Source organism: Myxine glutinosa, chromosome 4, assembly GCF_964187855.1.
Source record: "Myxine glutinosa chromosome 4, kmMyxGlut1.1, whole genome shotgun sequence".
Classification (NCBI taxonomy): Eukaryota; Metazoa; Chordata; class Myxini; order Myxiniformes; family Myxinidae; genus Myxine; species Myxine glutinosa.
The window spans coordinates 63753575-63775148 of NC_136264.1; the positions used below are offsets into that span (position 1 = coordinate 63753575).

The 21574-nt window shown below is 46.8% G+C and overlaps 1 protein-coding gene across 6 annotated transcripts in view; it reads right to left on the minus strand.

The window, feature by feature from the left end:
- LOC137424701 (calcium/calmodulin-dependent protein kinase type II subunit alpha) overlaps window positions 1-21574 on the minus strand; it is a 314922-nt gene that overhangs the window by 4042 nt on the left and 289306 nt on the right. For 4 of the 6 annotated variants that reach the window (XM_078775810.1, XM_068112436.2, XM_068112435.2 and 1 more), the window contains 2 exons: window positions 7609-7703; window positions 6429-6660 (listed from right to left, as the gene is read on the minus strand). In XM_078775810.1, the coding sequence (XP_078631936.1) occupies window positions 6429-6660; window positions 7609-7703 (327 nt within the window). Of the gene's footprint in view, window positions 1-6428; window positions 6661-6978; window positions 7704-21574 lie in introns of those variants that run through there. The other 2 variants (XM_068112437.2, XM_078775808.1) reach the window with 2 other exon arrangements.

Consider the following 21574-nt stretch of genomic DNA (forward strand, 5'->3'; position numbering starts at 1 on the left):
AGAGGACAGAAAGACCACCAACCTGCCTGCGGTGAGTGAGTGAAAGGCCCTCGGAGCTAGCTTCATCGCAGGAGATTCCAATTATTCTGAAGGCTTTGGTTTCAACAGCGTGAAGCCGAGCTACAGTCATGTGAAAAAGTAAGTACACCCCATGTAAAGTTTTGACTTTTTCAACATATTTCAACATACAGCTATTTGATCTTCATTTCAACAATATTGATAGATAAAGGTGATATAATATAACAAATATCATGAAACATTTACATTTGTAGTCCATTGTATAATTTAAATAAACATAAATGCTAATTTCGCATGTGGAAAAAGTAAGTGCACCCCGACCTTTATCACTACTTCAAATACCTAAAATTAGAATCAGGTGCACCAGCTCAGGTGCAAATGATTAGAACATCGATAGAGAGGATCTTGGAGGAACCTGTCTTATTTAAAGCTCAGACATTTAGTTTGGTTTGCTCTTTGTTGTTGAAGTATGTGGCGTCACCATGCCTAGATCAAAAGAGCTCTCTGAGGCCTTCAGAAAGAAGGTTATAGATGCCTACGAGTCTGGGAAGGGATTTAAAAAGATCTCCAAACAATTTGAAATCAATCATTCGTCTGTCCAGAAGATCATCTACAAGTGGAGAAGATTCCAAACAACTGCCAACTTGTTCAGGCCAGGCCGCCCCCGCAAGTGCAACCCGAGAGCGGACCGCAAGATGGTGAAAGACGTCTTTAAGAACCCCAGAATGTCATCACGGGACCTACAGGTAGCTCTTGCCACTGTTGATGTCAAAGTGCACGAGTCTACCATTAGAAAGAGGCTGGACAAATTTGATCTACATGGGAGGTGTGCCAGGAGGAAACCTTTGCTGTCCAGAAAGAACATCAGGGCAAGACTAAAGTTTGCCAATGAACACCTAGGCAAAGACCAGCACTTCTGGATCAATGTGCTCTGGACAGATGAGTCAAAGGTAGAGCTATTTGGCCACAGTACCAGCAGACATGTTTGGTGAAAACCAAAGACAAGCATTTGACCACAAGAACCTGAAACCAACTGTAAAGCATGGTGGTGGAAATATTATGGTTTGGGGCAGCTTTGCTGCATCAGGGCCTGGGCAGCTCACCATCATAGAATCCACTATGAATTCTTCATTGTACCAGAGGGTGCTTGAGGATAATGTGAGGCCATCTGTCGGAAAGTTGAAGCTCAGCCGAAGGTGGAACTTGCAACATGACAATGACCCTAAAAATACCAGTAAATCCACCAAGGAATGGCTGAAGAGAAAGAAATGGAGGGTTCTGGAATGGCCAAGTCAAAGCCCGGATCTAAATCCCATCGAGATGTTGTGGGGGGATTTGAAACAAGCTGTGCATGCAAGAAACCCCTCAAACATCGCACAGCTGAAAGAATTCTGCATGGAGGAGTGGGCAAAAATTTCTCCCAGTCGATGTCAGAGACTGGTGGATAGTTATAAGAAACGCCTACTTGAGGTTGTTTCTGCCAAAGGGGGCAATACCACCTATTAGAGCCAAGGGTGTACTTACTTTTTCCACATGCGAAATTTGCATTTATGTTTATTTAAATTATACAATGGACTACAAAATGTAAATGTTTCATGATATTTGTTATATTATATCACCTTTATCTGTCAATATCGTTGAAATGAAGATCAAATAGCTGTATGTTGAAATATGTTGAAAAAGTCAAAACTTTACATGGGGTGTATTTACTTTTTCACGTGACTGTATATGTACATAAGCAGTAGGCATGTTTTTGTTTCATGTATGTAAGCCGGGTTATTTTTATTATTTCCGGGAACGATTGCAGCGGCGGACTTTGGCCTATACACCACCCAAATAAAGGGATGAGCAATTAGTGTAATAAATGAAGGGTTTTTTTTTCGCGTGTAAATCCGCTTCTAGCCCAAGTTTTCAAGGCTGAATCGTGTGAAATCGAGAAGGGTCATTTTGACGGGCTTTTCTGCAAGTGATTTATATGAAGATGTAAGCATACAAAACTGCTCATACACATTATATTCTTACTGGATGATTTCAGAAAGACGTCGGTTAAGCTGTCAAGCTGCGAGTCACTCAAATGCAGATTTATGACTGCAGTATATAGAAATGGTTGGTCTGCTCCACCAGTTTATCAAAAGAGAACAGACAGGGAAGTGAAGTCTTCATCTATAGTCACTCCAAGAAATGTTGCCATGTTTTGCTGCTGCAGAGCATAACTTACATGCCAAATGGGCATATTTACCTCCAACAAATGCTTCAGCTTCGGACACAGCCAGAACGTTATGCTTTCTTCAACACAGGGTGATTGCTACTGGATTGCGCTGTCATCAGAATTGGTAATTGAACAGGTGTTAATGAGGAGCATGGAGACAACAGATGAACTGATACCCATTCGGGGAATGGCAAAGTCTCATCACAAACAATGGCTGCTGTCGATGCCACCATGTGCTGATATAAATGATTCCATGCAGGATCCCACAGACACAACTACCTAAAAACTGATCAGCATGAAAATGTAACAAAACCAGGAAGACAAGAGATGACAATGACAACCTGGCTCTCCTTGGGTTCCTTCAGGACTGAAATCCGTTTGTACTGGATCTATCTCTGCACAACATTGCCACTGGTGTTAGAGCTGATGACACTGCAACTGCTTTTAAAGCAAAGGAAGTTGGTAAGAGTATCCTTAAAATCATAGTGGGATGGAATGTTCGGGACTACACATTCCAGAAAAATAATCAGGTCGTCTCAATGGGCCACAAGGTTTCTGCAAATGTTGATGGCAAATATATTCATGTTGATGATCATGATCCCCAGTTGCTCTTTCAGCGATGAATAGATATTCAAATTGGAGCCTTGCAGCCATCCATCATGTTTTGATTAATCCAAAAGGAATGATTTGAGAGTCAAACAAGGCATTACTTGCTGATGCAATTTGGAATATGTGACGAGGGATTGAGGAGACTCTGCCAAACAAAGAAGGAATGTGTTTTGCGCTTCATTGTGGCTTGCTCATTCAGCAACTGTGATGGAAACATGATGCAACATTTGACTGCATTTGCAACAGCGATGTAGATTACGTTCGTCGCAAGTACATCAGTCCCACCTTTGTTTTTGATGGATATGTTGCGGGGCCATCTACGTAGAACAGACACCACACATATATGGCCATCAAAAGGAGCCAAAGTGAACTTTGTTGGAGGCATGTCAATCAAGACAATGAAAGAACATTTGTTGACCAACAGTACAAAGAAACATAATTCCATCCTCATGCTCAGTGGCAATCTGAAAGGAAATGGATTTACATCAATACATGCAGAATGTAATGCTGACCAGGTGATACAACAATCCATGTATTGCCGACAGCAGTAGATTGTGCTTCCAAATGCACCACGACTGTCATAGGAGAAGATACGGATCTCTTAGTGCTATTGTGCTTCCATGCGAATCCCAGCTCATTTGTCCTATTCTTTAGGTCAGAAGAAAAAGAGACCATAAATAACGGCACTCAGGAGAGAGCATACCTACGCCAGGTGAACAGTTTACGTTTTGTATCCCAGAGTAGACCAGAAAATCACAATAGAGAATCACATTTAATCAAAATCATCCGTCCACAACTTTTTGGGATAGCCTGCTCTGTATCGTTTTTGTCCCTATTTCCCAATGGTGAAGATTCACTTACAATTTCTAGTAGCCGGATCAGAATCCAGACCTTCACCAAAATCTAATAATTTCGTCCTTGTCACATACGCTACATCTCTGCCGTTCCGTACACAACTTTTTGAGATATTTTGTTCACAAACGGACAGACAGATAGACAAACGGACAGACAGACAGGGGTGAAAACATAACCTCCATCCACCTTTGGTGGCAGAGGTAATAAATTACAGATTTGGAACAATAACTGGCTGTAGAATTAGATGGGTCAAGAGATGTGCAATTGGTTACTATTCGTGCATGCATTTGCTGGATGCGACACGACATCTGACTTATTTGGCATTGGGAAGGGAAGTGAGCCTGATTTGGCATTGGGAAGGGAAGTGAGCCTGATTTGGCATTGGGAAGGGAAGTGAGCCTGATTTGGCATTGGGAAGGGAAGTGAGCCTGATTTGGCATTGGGAAGGGAAGTGAGCCTGATTTGGCATTGGGAAGGGAAGTGAGCCTGATTTGGCATTGGGAAGGGAAGTGAGCCTGATTTGGCATTGGGAAGGGAAGTGAGCCTGATTTGGCATTGGGAAGGGAAGTGAGCCTGATTTGGCATTGGGAAGGGAAGTGAGCCTGATTTGGCATTGGGAAGGGAAGTGAGCCTGATTTGGCATTGGGAAGGGAAGTGAGCCTGATTTGGCATTGGGAAGGGAAGTGAGCCTGATTTGGCATTGGGAAGGGAAGTGAGCCTGATTTGGCATTGGGAAGGGAAGTGAGCCTGATTTGGCATTGGGAAGGGAAGTGAGCCTGATTTGGCATTGGGAAGGGAAGTGAGCCTGATTTGGCATTGGGAAGGGAAGTGAGCCTGATTTGGCATTGGGAAGGGAAGTGAGCCTGATTTGGCATTGGGAAGGGAAGTGAGCCTCTCAGTAAGTTGAGAAGTGAGCCCGATTTGAAGAAGAAAGCTGCAGTGTTCCTCAGTGAAGCTTTTAACGATGACATCTTTGCTGTTGCCAAAGCCCTCACTTGTTTGTATGGAGGTTATCCTGGTGAGGGTTTGGATGTATTGTGCTACAGATGTTTTTGTGAGGTGTTCACAAGCATCACTACTGCACAGGTGCACAGTCTTTCCCCCACAGCAACAGCTGCCTGCTATCACAGTTCTCATGTGTATTTCCAAGCGTAGCAGTAGATGGGAAAATCTGCCATTTTGGATCCAGAAGAGTGGGGATGACCTTCAGTGAAAGATAGTCTTGAGCCACAGAGAACGGATCCAGAAGCTCTTCTGTGGATCTTTCTATTTTTGTATACTTCGTTGAGGTTCGTGTAAGAGCTAACACATATAACATATAATAAAGGGAGCAGAAGACGAGGGGTAGAGAGAGGGAAGCACAACATCAGGAGGAAACAGGGTCATCAGGAGATCTGTGGGAGGGAGAGGGCTGGGGAGGGACACATGAGATAAACAAGATGGACACTACAGGGGATTTCAGGAAAGAAAACAGGGAATTTGAAGGAGGCGAGTTTGGGGTGGATTTACGGGGGTAGAAAAAGATCAAGGTTTTGGATGGGGGCTGAATAAGGCCTCATCATGAGGATCATAAAATATAAGTGCAAAACTGACTGTGATACATGAAGGTTCATCTGCAAGAATCATGAATGAGAATGTTCAGTTGCATGTCGCAAGTGCGGGGATGTTCGGTGCACAAATTTATCCTTGATTTCCAAGGAAAGCACGAGTGAGGAAATTGGAGACACAGACACAGACCTGTGGTAGCAAAGTCAAAACCATATAAATGGATGCTTATATCATTAAATTTGGATACCTACACCTACTTTTGTTTTGTGAATTGACATGTACGGGGTAATCGGCAGACATTTTGAGAAATGGCAACAATCCTGGATATTTAGATAGCCAAGATCTTAACAAAAGCACCAATTTATGAAAATATACGTGAACTTTTTGTCGTTGTTGGTATCATATGAACAATTCTTTCCAAATCGTAACACACTGGGTGGCAATCTTGGATTTATGCAAACTAGCAATTTTTTCCAAGCCATATTTATCTGCATTTTTATATGTTATTTGGTAAGGCTTGTTGAGCTAGTTACTGCAAACCGCAATCAGTTAGCAAATTCTTCCAGGTCAAACCATAGATTGACTGTACTGCTTTATAGCCTCGTTATGCCATTAGGAAATGTCAAGCATAAGAGTACGGTATCTACGTGGAAACGATAGGGAACATGTCAAACAATGCATAAGCATCCGTTTAGAATGTATAAGTAACTAGAATTTTCTGGATGGCGAAACCTCTAAGCAAAGACTCTTTGGGTTTTCTTGGCAGATGACATACAGTATAGTCCCTTTCGATGGTCCGTCGCTAAATTGGGTGATCATGTGGGTGGGTGAATTTACCCTGTGACCTCCCAGCAGTCTACCTTAGTTTGTCACGGACTATCTACCAATAGCATATTGGCCTGAGGAAGCTCGCTGGAAAAAAGGGTGAAATGTCGCCTGAGACTGGGTCTGCTCTTGCTTGATTATTACTGAAATTAACAGAGTATATCTAGTTGCTTTTTGGTTTGATGTGTCTTTTGCTTAAAAAATGTATACTCATAACCATCACATAATTTTGGATTGTGAAGGATTAACAAACAAGAACGAATGCAGCAGATACAAGACGACTGTGGTCATTCATTTGGCTGTGGTGATGCTGATCAGAATGTGCAATGTGACGTAGTTGTAAGGCGTGATGAGGAATTCTCACTTTGCAGGAGGAGCAGTGGGGGCACCTGAGCGATGGAAGTGGACGTTCTGCCACTTTCCATCACGCCGATGCCAGACACGTGTCTCCTCGGCCTGCTGGGAACGTGGTGAGCCACCTGCATCTACATACTGGGTGAGACATACGTAGGCTATGCAGGCCGCCTCATCACCAAGCAGGTGCACATGTGGAGTAAGCAGAGTCGTATGCACAGGTCGGTGGTTCTTGGCAAACACTACAGGGGGTTTGGATGTTGGATCAGGGTCGAAAGAATGTTGAATGAGTATGTTTCGCAAGAAGAAAAAGCTCCTTATAAGCATCTCAAAGTAAGGGGCCTGGGAATGGTGATGTAATAAAATCTAGTACAGGCAATGATGAGGCTGGAGTATGATGTGGTGGATTAATGGAAAGCATGGTGTGGTGCTGTTGCGTCGAGCACATGAGCATCATTGATGTTTAGCAATGAAAGCACAGCCTAACCTTTAGATCTCTCAACATTGGCCTTGCGATGAGTAAAATTACGAGTACTGCAGAATGGAAGATGCAAAAACAACCAACTTGAGGTGTTTATTTTTTTGCCAAAAACTCAAAGTCTCAGAAAGCCGAACGTTTCAGCAATATAGCAGCCTTCATGAGGGACTAAAAGATACGTGCACTCAGATTATAAATGCCCTTCCGAGAAGCAGAGTAAAAGAGATATGAGTATATTATTATTATGAAGCCCAGGAAATGAAGCAAGCTCTGCGATTCCAGCAGTTTTAGCGATTATGGACTCTTCCTGCTCCAAGTTGTTATTTTATGTTGCTATGGTGATGAGAAAACCAAAGGCGAAGCCTCTTAGTCTTCATAGAGGGATGAAGGCCGGTATGTGAGTAAGAAAAGGAAAGGAAAAAGTCAATGGATCATGTTGAAATGTGTTGGTGAAGAAACGAGAAAAGTTAAATAGCAAAATGGTGAGCAAAGAGAGTTGGTGATCTGGAAATGGATAAGATGAAGTGGGCCATAAAGTGGAAGATGAATGATAGGGAGGACAGCAAGCCGAGGGAAATAAGCGAAATACATACCACCACGAGCACACAGTCTAGCTGCACATGAATGCAAAACGAACGATGCCGACAGAACATGAGGCACAGCCTACACACTGTCTGGACTCTACTTTGACTGCTCAGATGGTTACTCTTACAGTTCTCAAAGTAAAACTTGTGGAATTCCATCCCACCAACAAGGTTCCCAAGTGCTTCCGGTTCAAAAGACGTCAGGCCAGGATCACAAAGCTTCCTGGAAGAAAGAGAAACAATTTTTATTTTTTGTAGGTATGTAAGATCGAGGCTCGTGTAAGAGCTAACATTAATCAGAAAAAACATAAACAGACACATAAAACATATAATAAAGGGAGCGGGATACAAGATGGGGGAAAGAGAGAAAAACAGATTTTGCACTGCATCATCATGCAAATATATTATCAAGTTGCTCAAATAATATTTTATTTTTAGGGGTATTCGCCCAGAAAGCATGACCTTTTCTACAGTCAGTGACACTATTCGCCACTACCTTCACTACAAATATAAAACTTGTAATATTAAATACCTCGTTACTCCCGCCAGGGAGTAATGCATTCGATCGTGTCCGTGTGTGTATGTGTTCGTGTGTTTGTGAACAAGATATCTGGAAAAGTTCTGAACGGATTTGGATGAAAGTTGGTGGAATGATTGCCCTTGGGATAAGGAAGAATTGATTAGTTTTTGGTGAAGCTCAGGATATTATTCCGGATCCAGGAATTTTTTGAAGGATTGTTTACCATTGGAAGATAGGGCTCATTTTTTTTGAACATTATCTTCTATATTTCACATTGTGATATGAAAATAGTTTGCATATTTGTTCTAAATGTAGTTTAAGCTCGTGGTTATGCGTTAGAGCGGTGTATTTTTTTTAGCAGCGTCGTCTTCAAGGTTCTTTTTTTTTTCTTCTAATAAAGACATATTCTGTCATTTTAAAACCACCAAAGTGTGTATTAGGTTTCCCCGTTTCATAAAATGTATCGTTTGATACGTATAATGCTTTAAAACTGTTTTTTTTTTTTAAACCTCAGAAGAGATATCAACATTTACCTCAGCGAATGTCAATCGCGGTGTCAGTATTTGATGAACTGATAAAGACTTAGGTGAGTTATAAGTGTGACAAGCATGTGCACGGGATTCTTCCCAGAATAATGAGTGGTCGCATTATCTTGTACGACTTAAAATGAGCGAGTTTTGTTTTCACGTTTGGGCCAGTTTTACATGTTGTATCCCTAAGGAATGAAACGAACGTTTTCCTGGCTTACAATTTTATTTGAAGTCACACATGCCTCAAAATACACTCACTTATATAGAATTGAACGCTGAATCCGAAAATGTAAGTGAAATTGCCTTGTTTTTTTAACATTATCTTTTATATATTCTAAATATATATATCTGTGCAGTGTCTGTCTTGTGTTGTCACTGAACTACTCCCTCAAACTTTTGTGAAATCGTACTATTCCAACTTGACCCACGGCGGAGTATGCGCTCTACTGAGTGCCGTTCTAGTATTATTTGCTGTAACAGCTCATTAAGTAAAACCTGAAGATTATGCCAATAATATGTTTTTATTCTTTCAGGGAAATGCAATCGTCTTTCATTGTATTAAAGCGCGGCGTTACGCGCGCTGCTTGTGAGCAAGGAGGAAGCGGACAAGCGGTAACATATAAACGCCTTTATTCAAGACTACACTGTAACACCCCGGGCTGGGCGCCCGGTGTCTCTCATGAGGCCACGCCTACCCCTCGGACGTGGCCACCGCCCACTTGGTGCGTGGAATGATGTCACCACGCCAGTGGGCTTTTGTGTCCGCCACACGCGCCCCCCCAGAATTCCCGCGCACCTGGAGGGCCAGTTTGCGGGGCAGACGAATGACCCGGCCGAAGCGCCCCCTGGCGATCGGCGGCGTCCGGGGTGCAGGGATGCCAGGTGGGATGCCCCTGGCTGCTCCTGGGATGGGTGCAGGACCGGGGGGCGGCGTGGCGGCGGGGCTGGGCGGTGCCGGGGGTCCGCCCGCAGGAGGGCGGCCCCGACGTGGGGGTCGGGCCACTGGCGGTGGATGGTCCACATCGAGGTGGGCCGGCTTGAGGCGGTCTACCGAAACGCGGTCAGGAGTACCGCCGATGTCCAGGGTGAAGTGCTTCGCCCCGGTCTCCAGCACGCGGAAAGGCCCGTCGTACGGGGGCCGCAGTGGTGTCCGATGGGCATCGTGGCGGACGAAGACGTACTCCGCCGTGCGAAGCTCCGGGGCGACGTGCGTCGGTGGGTGCCCGTGGCATGCCGTTGGCACCGGGGCGAACCTCTGGGCGGTCTCTTGCAGAGCGGAGCGCTGCTGTGCCGCGGACCATGGTGCCGTGGAGTCGGGGAGGAACTCGCCCGGCACCCGCAGCGGTTGCCCGAAGACCAACTCCGCCGCGGATGCGCGCAGGTCCTCCTTGGGCGCCGTCCGGAGGCCCAGCAGGACCCAGGGGAGCCTGTCGACCCAGCCGCCGTCGCGGAGGGTGGCCCGGAGCGCGGCCTTCAATGAGCGGTGAAATCGCTCACACAGGCCGTTAGCCTGGGGGTGGTAGGCCGTGGTTCGGTGCAGCCGGACCCCGAGCCCCTGCGCAACCGCCCCCCAGAGCTCCGAGGTGAACTGGGGGCCGCGGTCGGATGAGATGTCTGAGGGGGCGCCGAACCGGGCGACCCAGGTGGCGATGAAAGCCTGCGCGACATCGGCCGCCGTTGTCGACGCCAAGGGCACGGCCTCCGGCCACCGGGTGGTGCGGTCCACCATGGTGAGGACGTGGGTGAAACCCTGCGAGGGGGGCAGAGGTCCCACCAGGTCCACGTGGACGTGGTCAAACCGGCGTTCCGGCACCGTGAACGGGGCCAACGGGGCCTGGGTGTGCCGGTGCACCTTGGCGCGCTGGCACGCGAGGCATGTCCTGGCCCAGCCGCGGACGGCCTTCCGGAGGCCATGCCAGACGAACTTGTCGGCGATCAGCCTTTGGGAGGCCCTCGCGCCCGGGTGGGACAGGCCGTGGATGGCGTCAAACACCTGGCGCTGCCAGCCCGCGGGCACAATGGGGCGAGGACGCCCGAGGGAGACGTCGCACAAGAGGGCCGCGCCCGCGCCGTCGAACGGCACCTCGGTGACGCGGAGGCCCGTGACGGCGGTCCGCAAGGCCTGGACGTCGGGGTCAGCGGCCTGGTCCGCTGCCATCCGGGCATAGTCGATGCCGAGGTGGACTGCGTGGGCGACGGCCCGGGAAAGGCAATCCGCCACCGGGTTGTCCTTCCCCGCGACGTGCCGGATGTCCGTCGTGTACTCGGACACGGCCGAGAGGTGACGCTGCTGCCGGGCCGACCACGGCTCGGTGACCTTGCCCATCGCGAAGATCAGCGGCTTGTGGTCGACGAAGGCAGTGAACGCCCGGCCCTCGAGCAGATGGCGGAAGTGCCTGACCGCCAAGTGAAGTCCGAGCAACTCGCGGTCGAAGGTACTGTAACGGCGTTCGGGCGGGCGAAGCTGCCGGCTAAAGAACGCCAGCGGTTGCCAAGCTCCACGCAACCATTGCTCGTGCACCGCGCCCACCGCGTAGTCCGAGGCATCGGTGGTGAGGGCGATCGGTGCATCGGGCGCCGGGTGCGCGAGCATGGTGGCGTTAGCCAAGGCGAGCTTCGCGCCCGTGAACGCCGTGTGCATCTGCTCGGTCCAGGTAACGTCGCCTTTGCCCGGCTTACCTCGGAGAGCTTCGTGCAGGGGGCGCAGGAGCTGGGCGATACGGGGCAGGAACCGATGGTAAAAGTTCACCATGCCCAGGAACTCCTGCAGCCCTCTGATCGTGCGGGGGCGCAGAAACCCCTTCACCGCCTCCACCTTGGCCGGCAGGGGGACGGCTCCGTGCCTGGTGACGCGGTGCCCCAGAAAATCGATTGTGGCGGCGCCGAACCGGCACTTTGCGGGGTTCACAATCAGGCCATGCTGGACCAGGCGTTCGAAGAGCGTGCGGAGGTGGCGTAGGTGCTCTTCGCGGGACGCGCTGGCGACGAGGATATCGTCCAGGTAGACGTAGACAAAATCCAAGTCGCGCAGGACGCTGTCCATCAGTCGCTGGAACGCCTGAGCCGCATTCTTCAGACCGAAGGGCATGCGCAGGAACTCGAAGAGTCCGAATGGCGTGATGACCGCCGTCTTCGGGACGTCCTCCGGCCTGACGGGGACCTGATGGTAGCCGCGTATGAGGTCCACCTTCGAGAAGAAGGACCTGCCCGCCAAACGGACGGAAAAGTCCTGAATGTGGGGGACGGGGTAGCGGTCGGGAGTCGTGGCGTCATTGAGACGGCGATAGTCCCCGCACGGTCGCCATCCCCCGCCGGGCTTCGGCACGATGTGCAGCGGCGACGCCCAAGCGCTCTCTGAGCGCCGAACGATGCCGAGTCGCTCCAGAGTAGCGAACTCCGCTTTTGCCACCGCCAGCTTCGTCGGCTCGAGGCGGCGTGCCCGGGCGTAGACCGGTGGCCCGACGGTGGGGATGTGATGGGCCACCCCGTGCTTGACGGCCCCCGCCGAGAAGGTGGGCCGCGTGAGGGCCGGGAAACCGGCGAGGAGGCGGGTGAATGCGTCCGCTGCCGGAAGCGTACAGACCAACGTGGCCGGAACCGAATCGTTCGGCAAGCCGCTTGGCAAGCCGCTCGTTGAGCTGGGCAACGCACATGCGAGCGAGCTGAACGTCTCGGCCTGGACAAGCCGTCTGCGCTTGACGTCGACCAGGAGCCCATTAGCGCACAGGAAGTCCGCGCCAAGCAGTGCCATGGGCACGTCGGCGGTGACGAACGTCCATCGGAAAACCTGCCCTCCAAACCGCAGAGAGAGGCAGCGTTTTCCGTACGTACGGATGGGCGTCCCGTTCGCGGCAAGCAGCGCGGGGCCCCCACCCGCGGCGTGCTTGTCTGACATGCCGGCGGGAATGACACTCACCTGTGCTCCCGTGTCGCACAGGTAACGGCGCCCGGAGAAGGTGTCCGTTATGAACAGCAGGCTGCTCGAACGGCCGGCGCTCATCGCCACAATTGAGCGCCGGCCCGGGCGTTTCCCGACCCGTTGAAGGAGCACGGCGGATGACACCGCCGAGCTTCGTGGCCGAACTTGGCGTGGAACCAGCACCAGGTGGTGGAGCTGGAGGAGCGCGGCTGGCTCTGCCAGGCCGGTGGAGTCGACGGGTTTCCCCGCGGTGGCGGTTTTCGCCGCGGCGGTGGGCGGGGCGTGGCGGCGTTCACGAGGTGCGTATCAGCATGCTGCTGAACCACAGCGTGCTGTAGAAGATGATGCTGTGGAACATCAGCGTGCTGTAGAAGATGATGCTGTGGAACATCAGCGTGCTGTAGAAGATGATGCTGTGGAACATCAGCGTGCTGTAGAAGATGATGCTGTGGAACAGCAGCGTCGAAGGCCGTGACGGCCACGCCAACGCTCGCCCGCGTGTCCGAAGCGGCGAAGTACTTGTCCGCCTCGGCCGCCAATGCTCGGGGTTCCGTTAGCCCGGTCCCGGCCAACGCGAGGCGAACCTGCGCTGGAAGTTGGCGACGGAAAAGCGCCCGGAATAGCGAACCGGGGGCTTCGTCGCCCAACAGTGACAGCATATGGTCCATTCGGACCGACGGGCGCGTCTCACCGAGCTCGGGGAGATCCAGGAGGCGGTCGGCCCGTGCGTCGTCCGTGAGTCTGAACGTGGCTAGGAGTAGCCGCTTGAGTGCCTCGTACTTGTGGCCGTCCGGTGGGTGGCGAAGGACGGACACAACTCGAGCGGCCGTGCCGGGCCCGAGGGAGGCGACGACGTGGCAGTAGCGCGTGTCATCGCCGGTGAGGTGCCGAAGCTGAAATTGGGCTTCGGCCTGGACGAACCAGACTTCGGCCTGAGCCTCCCAAAATTCCGGAAGTTTGACGAAGGCGGCCATGGCGATGGCGTCGCGTGTGGAAGGATCGCTCCGGCAGATCCAACGTCGAGGGTCACCAATAAAGCGCGGCGTTACGCGCGCTGCTTGTGAGCAAGGAGGAAGCGGACAAGCGGTAACATATAAACGCCTTTATTCAAGACTACACTGTAACACCCCGGGCTGGGCGCCCGGTGTCTCTCATGAGGCCACGCCTACCCCTCGGACGTGGCCACCGCCCACTTGGTGCGTGGAATGATGTCACCACGCCAGTGGGCTTTTGTGTCCGCCACAGTATCCTGGCACATCATGTTCAATATTCAACAAGGTTGAGTGAATCTTTTTTTTAATCAAAGGCAAAATAGGCAAAAAGATCAGACTTTTTTTTTATTACTGAAACATCATAAGTTTCTGGCCGACCAGGAATGATCAGCTTAATGATCAAAACATTTAGGATCAATGTGCCAGTAATTATCACAGCTCGGGGTAGTAATTGTATATATACGTTTGATACTGCATATTGAGATGTGTCAATCACAGCACATTTCACACATGTCAATGTCAACCCTTTCCACATATAAGCCATGAGCAAATGAAGGATGTACAAGTTGTTTTAGTTGATTTATTCAATAAATTCAGCAGCATCAAATATATTTTGATTGATAGGATTATTGCATGCTCAGCCTTGTGCACAGCTTTGGCAGGCCACACTCAGCCAAGATGGCTAACCTATTCATGAAAAAGTTGAAAGAAAGAGTATTTTGCTTCTGAGAGGGTTTGCAGGGCATTGCATAAGAACAGATTCATATTTGTGTTTACCAACTGCAGAAGCAGCTTAAACTTGTCTTTTCACCCCTCAGCCCAAATTGGGCTAAGGGGTATTGTCGTCACGGGCGTCGTCCGGGCGTCCGTCAACTTTTGATTTCCGTCCATTTCAAGAACGGCTTGTCCGATTAAATCCATGTTTGCAGTGTGTGTTGGGGTTGAGTAGAGGAAGGTTCATGGGCGCGCTGCGATTTTCAATATGGCCGCCACGGCAGCCATCTTGAAATTGGTTTCGGTCAATTTCAAGCAGAACAGCTTGCCCGATTAAATCCATTTTTGCAGTGTGTGTTGGGGTTGAGTAGAGGAAGGTGCCTTTCGAAAATGGGCGCGCTGCGATTTTCAATATGGCCGCCACGGCAGCCATCTTGAAATTGGTTTCGGTCAATTTCAAGCAGAACAGCTTGTCCGATTAAATCCATTTTTGCAGTGTGTGTTGGGGTTGAGTAGAGGAAGGTGCCTTTCGAAAATGGGCGCGCTGCGATTTTCAATATGGCCACCATGGTAGCCATCTTGAAATTGGTTTCTGTCAATTTCGAGCAGAACAGCTTGTCCGATTAAATCCATTTTTGCAGTGTGTGTTGGGGTTGAGTAGAGGAAGGTGCCTTTCGAACATGGGCGCGCTGCGATTTTCAATATGGCCGCCACGGCAGCCATCTTGAAATTGGTTTCGGTCAATTTCGAGCAGAACAGCTTGTCCGATTAAATCCATTTTTGCAGTGTGTGTTGGGGTTGAGTAGAGGAAGGTGCCTTTCGAAAATGGGCGCGCTGCGATTTTCAATATGGCCACCATGGTAGCCATCTTGAAATTGGTTTCTGTCAATTTCGAGCAGAACAGCTTGTCCGATTAAATCCATTTTTGCAGTGTGTGTTGGGGTTGAGTCGAGGAAGGTTCATGGGCGCGCTGCGATTTTCAATATGGCCGCCACGGCAGCCATCTTGAAATTGATTTCCATCAATTTCAAGCAGAACGGCTTGTCCGATTAAATCCATTTTTGCAGTGTGTGTTGGGGTTGAGTAGAGGAAGGTTCCTTTCGAAAATGGGCGCGCTGCGATTTTCAATATGGCCGCCACGGCAGACATCTTGAAATTGGTTTGCACCATGCATGGGCTGAGGGGTTACGGCCACTTTGCAGTGCTATTTATTAGTTATTATGTTCATGAAGGTATTTTGAGTGAAAGAGAAACATGGTTGGCATTATAAGCTCAGCAAATTCACATTTAGTTCCCCCATGTAGGGTAGGTAAACAAATTGCTTCATATAAAGCCACCACATACTAGCACATAGTTATATTTAACTCTGGAACCCAAAGATGCAAAATGTTGATGCTGCATGTGCATCGTGCATGTCAGGCCTTGTTACACAGTCAACGTTTTTATCCTGCTCTCATAAAGCGAAAAGCAGGTTTAGACATTCGTTTGCATTCTGTGTGGCATACTGTATGTGCGTACATGCGTGTCTGCATTAAAAAAAAAAATCATTTTCTCGGCAACAGTTGGTCCAATTGACACGAAATTTTTACCATAGTAGCGCCTCCGCCTGTATAATTTTTTATTCATAATTATGATGTCATAGGTTACGTGGTACGGACACCAACTTGGAAAAACGTTACACCTCTATATCTCCAAAACCGCTCAATGGGAAAAAATTGAAACGATACTCATTGTCAAGTACTCCCCATGGGGAATAAGATTATGTTAATGATGATGTCATCGGTGCCTTCATTATGACGTCATATTTCGACATGTACATGCCTGATGTGATCAGTATGAAAAAAAAAAATTCTCTGAAACTCTTAGTCCAATGGACATGAAATTTTGACCATATGAGCACCTCCTCTGATCGAATTTTTGTAATGATAATTATGACGTCAATCAGTCACGTGGTACAGGCACCATCTTGGAAAAATAAAAAAACGTTGCACCTCTGCATCTCCAAAACCGCTCCATGGAAAAAATGGAAACGTGGCTCATTGTAAAGAACTCCACATGGGGAATAAGTGTTGTTAACGATGACATCATTGGTGCTTTAATTATGACGTCATAATTTGACAAGGATAACGCTTAGTCTGATCAGTTTGAAATTTATTGAGTGTGATCCACACAACGATTATATTAGAAAATATAAAAAATCATGATGTCATTGCTCACGTGGTCTGGCAGCCATATTGGATCAAAGAAAAAAACCCTTCAAAAACAGAAGAGTTGACTGTGCACCAAGTTGACTGTGCAGGGTAAGTACTCTATGAATACCATCTAGTTAACCAAGAATTGCCAAATATCTTTCCAAACAACAATTAGCAACAATTTGTTGCTCACATGGGAGATTCAAAACATTTTTCAGGCAATTTCCCTCCGTGGCTTCACGCAGGCTGCATACTATGATCTCATATCATCTCCCATTCACACCCAAAAAAAATTCTACCAACATCAACCAACCATACCTAATCACCCAACCCTCTTGCAGGTTACCCCTCCTCCTTCTCTTTTTCATTGTCATGCTTGTCAGTTCATTTCCTTTTTTTGCTTTTCCTTTTTTGCTTTGAGCTGGCAAGAACAGATAGTTGCTCTCACTAATGGTTTCCAGGTTGTATAAGCCAAGCAAAGATCCAGTCTGCTTTGAAGAAAGGATTCAATGAAAGCTTCTTTTCAGAAATGGTTCATTTTTCAGGTCAGTTTTATTTGGAGGAGTATTGAGCTTCATTGTTGTTTTGGGTGACTCTTTTGTATAAATGACAAAATTAGGGAGCATGTTGATGGATTGTTTCATACATCTCATCGTATAACTATTTGCTAAGGATGCAGATCATATCCCTGCTGATGTATTTGGTGATAATGAAATGTAGAGGTGTGTGTTGGGGTTGCAGGAGTCCATTCACAGAAAGATGAGTGCACCTATTTGTGGTCAATCCATTAAGTAGCAATTTTACAGCATACATCATTAAATATTTCATTTCAATGAAGGGAATATTTTAAGTTTCAGAAATCAGGTGCTTCATTTAGAGTTGAACATTAAACCAAACTTTTGGAGAAGAACTGAATGGTGTAATGCACAAAGAGGCACCTAGCAGGTTGTTTCAATGTCAAAATATCTCACGACACCGATCAATAAGACAACAAGCTCAAAGTCTGATAATGTCGCTTATACGCACCTAGCAGGTTGTTTCAAGCACCTAGCAGGTTGTTTCAAGCACCTAGCAGGTTGTTTCAAGCACCTAGCAGGTTGTTTCAAGCACCTAGCAGGTTGTTTCAAGCACCTAGCAGGTTGTTTCAAGCACCTAGCAGGTTGTTTCAAGCACCTAGCAGGTTGTTTCAAGCACCTAGCAGGTTGTTTCAATGTCAAAATATCTCACGACACCGATCAATAAGACAACAAGCTCAATGTCTGATAATGTCGCTTATACGCACCCAGCAGGTTGTTTCAAGCACCTAGCAGGTTGTTTCAATGTCAAAATATCTCATGCCACCGATCAATAAGACGACAAGCTCAATGTCTGATAATGTCGCTTATACGTCATACTTTGCCTCCTTGGCAGGCATGACAATTTTCATAACTGAGTTGTCTGCAAAGCAGATAACTTATTACATTGAAATGAAGGCACTGGATGCTTCAACTGATATGGTACTAGGTTTATTGGCGGTTTATTGATTTATTGGCAACTATCTTGTGGAAAGGATGAAACACCACCACCGGAATCACAAAACCCTTGCAGCTATAGCAGTCCTTCAACAAATGGCACACATCCCATCAATCCGGCTACACAGCAGAGTGGAAAAGGCCCAGTTCCAAGACTGACACCATGACAAATGCAGGCTTTCAAGTGCAGTGGTCGGTACACTGGCAGCATCCACAGATAAATATACTTAATAACTCTTGGGAAATCCCTTTGACTGAATATTCTCACATCTCTAGAGAAAACCAGGAGAGCGAGAGTGAGCAAGGTCAAGAGCTGACGCAGTATAATAGAGCTAGGGTGAGCCATGGGGATGACTGACGACTGAATCATACCCAGGGTCAATTTTTATGCTCTATCCAAGTATAACTTCTCATGTCCGCAAAGAACCATTCACATAGCCACACCCACTCAGTTTTCTCTTGGTAAGTTGACACATGCCCGGTGTCCCTCAGGTATGTCACTCACTTGTCCCTCATCATGTAAGACCCCAGCTGATATACCTTTTGACCGATTAATTCACATCCAAACACTGTTAAATCAAGAATAACCCCGCTGGTGTGTGTGTGTGTGTCTGTGTCAATTGTTGCCGATAACATACTCGCTTAATCACACATTATCACACATTATCCCACATGAAGTCACAATTATTTTATGACTCCATAATAATAACCATGAGTACACCATAATAATAACAAAATAATAACCACGTGTAAAATAATATCAGAGCAGAACATGAATTGTAAATTCTACAGGACAAAGGGCCACAGTTTAAGAGTAAAGAAGAGGAGAGTTAGGATGGTAGTAAGGCAGGGGTCATTTTTATTCACTCAGAGAGTGGTGAATGTATGGAATGGTTTCTGTGAAAGGGTAGTGACAGTAGAGTCCAGTGGATATTTTTGTACACTGCTTCTTTCCTATTCCATCTCCAGACACTGCATGACATCATCGCCGAGCACCAAAGAGGGCCCGGCGATGACGCGCACCGAAAGGGAGTACTCAGTTTTCACTCTAGTTTCTTTCTTTCTTGTTTGTTTGTTTGTCTGCGCGATATCCCAGCCATCATTTGAGCTAGGAAGCTGAAATTTCAGCACAATAGTGAGCAAGTGTTTTGGCATGAACGCTATTTTTTTGTTTTTTGATTAATCAATTAACTGATTAATTACTGAATGATTATCGATTAAGTACTTATTTATTTTCTTTCTCATCTGGGCTATATCTCAGGCACCTTTTGAGCTCGTAAGGTGATATTTGGACACAACAATGACCACGTAATTTGGCTGTAAAGGATATTTTTGATTTATTGATTAATTCAATTAATTACTTCATCACTTAATTTTCAAAAAGTTACAGAGTGGGATGAAGCAGTGGTGGTTTAGATATATGCTATTAGCCAATTCATTAAGAAATAAATTATTTCACGATTATTATTTATTTATTTTAATTATTAATCACGTATTTATTTCCTTTCCCATCTGGGCAATATCTCAGGCACTTTTTGAGCTAGGAATGTATCTGTACTTATTTTTTTACTTTGAAAGTATCTGTACTTGTTTTTACCTCCGCCACCAAACGTGGATGGTGGTTATGTTTTCACCACTGTCTGTCTGTCCGTTTGTCTGTCTGTCCGTTTGTGAACAAAATATCTCAAAACGTTGTGGATGGAGTCGGACGAAATTTGGCATAGATGTAGCGTATGTGACACTGACAAAATGATTAGATTTTGGTGAAGATCTGGATTCGGATCCGACGACTATAATTTTTTAGTGATTCTTCACCATTGGGAGTTAGGGTCAAAAACGATACATAGCAGGATATCTCAAAAAGTTATGGATGGATTTGGACGAAACTTGTTGGTCAGGTTGTGTGTGTGACGAGGAAGAATCGATTCAATTGTGGTGAAGATCCGGATCCGGATTCAGCTAGTAGAATTTTTAAAGTGATTCTTCACCATTGAGTGATATGGCCAACCAGGTGGAGGTATGCTCTCTACTGAGTGCCGTTCTAGTTCATTTTTTTTTTTTACAGTAGAGTCCAGTGGATATTGGATAGTAATACCACAATTTGATTGTTGGTTGTGTCTCCAGCAGTACATTTCCATGGATTACTATATTACCTTTGTTTTCTACCTAATTACATTTTAAATGTGTAAACTGATTATAAAAAAGTATGTGTGAGGGCAACAACAATGTAACCATTCAATTCCTTATCTTTAAAAAACATATTGTTGTGGGAACAATGATAGGGGTAACGGGTGTACAATGGACTAGTTATGCCATTAATAAATGTTTAGCATAAGTGTGTGTTTTCTGTGTAAAAATGATAGCGCATGTGTTGAAGATTGTTCGGTACCTGATAACCATGACCCCTTCCCACAGTAAGGCGTCTAATGATTTCCTACCATTCCCCCCATGATTTTGATTTCATGGGGAAATCATGAATGATTTCCTACTTACCGTTTCCTACCGTTCTCCCGGTGTGTACCCCGGTTAGAATAGGTACACCATATCCCTGCGCATTGTAAGAGGCGACCAAGGGTTGGCGTCAGGAAGGGCATCCGGCCATAAAAACATTGCCTCAAACAGGGAACCATGATTGTCATTGGGCCCGCAAGGCTAACCCCCGCTCTAGCGGGGGAAATGGCCTTAAAACGATCATTCATTCATTCATTCCCCCCACATTAAGCCGTTAAATCCTTCCCTCTGTAATCAGGCTGTGTTTCTTTAAACTGAACCATTTCAACAGCTTTGCATGCCCTATCAGATCTCAACCCCACTTCATGGAGGACGGCAAAAGCATGAAGGAGGTTGTGTTTTCAACCCTGTCTACATTTGTCTGTCTGTTGTTTGTGAACAGGATATCTCAAAAAGTTATGGACAGATTCGGACGAAACTATGTGGACAGGATGGGTGTTTGACAAGGACAAATTGATTCGATTTTGGTGAAGATCCGCATCTGGATACGAGAATTTTTTTTTTAATTTTCAATGTGGTTCTTCAATATGGACAGATGGGACAGATATGACAAAATGTGGTGGATGAGTTGGGTAGGTGACAAGAACAAGCCAATCACAATTATATTGATTCACGAGTTATCAAGTGACCACTATATTCGTCATGTGTGTGTGTGTGTGTGTGTGTGTGTGTGTGTGTGTGTGTGTGTGTGTGTGTGTGTGTCTGTGTGTGTCTGTCTGTCCGCAGCATAACTACCCGATGATATCATCTGTTCTTGATGAAACTTGGGTGGGAGGTTGATATCATGATCTAGTTGTGTCCTGCGTAGAGTGGGCGTATTACTGTCTTTGACATGCGTATTGCGTAAAGATGTCTTTCTAGGGGGTAATCGATTTCAAGCTACATCTTCTCCGAGGGGTTTGGTGGAATCTGACAGGTGTTTCGATATTTGGTTAGACAAATGTCATGTGTCTAACCTCGATTTTTTTTTTCATTTCATTTTTCACCGAATTTTCGGTATTGTGCAGCTAACTAACCTCATAACTGATTATACATTATTTTCTATCTAATTTCAAGGTCAGTAACCTTCGTTTTGACATTTCCGGGCCTAGCCTGTCCGGGCCTGTTTCGGTTATAGTCCGTCCTTTGTCATTGAATACCGCTCGCTCGTGAACCATCGTCGTCTCCTGACTTGTTTTTCTTAAATTCCGGATCCAGATCTGGCC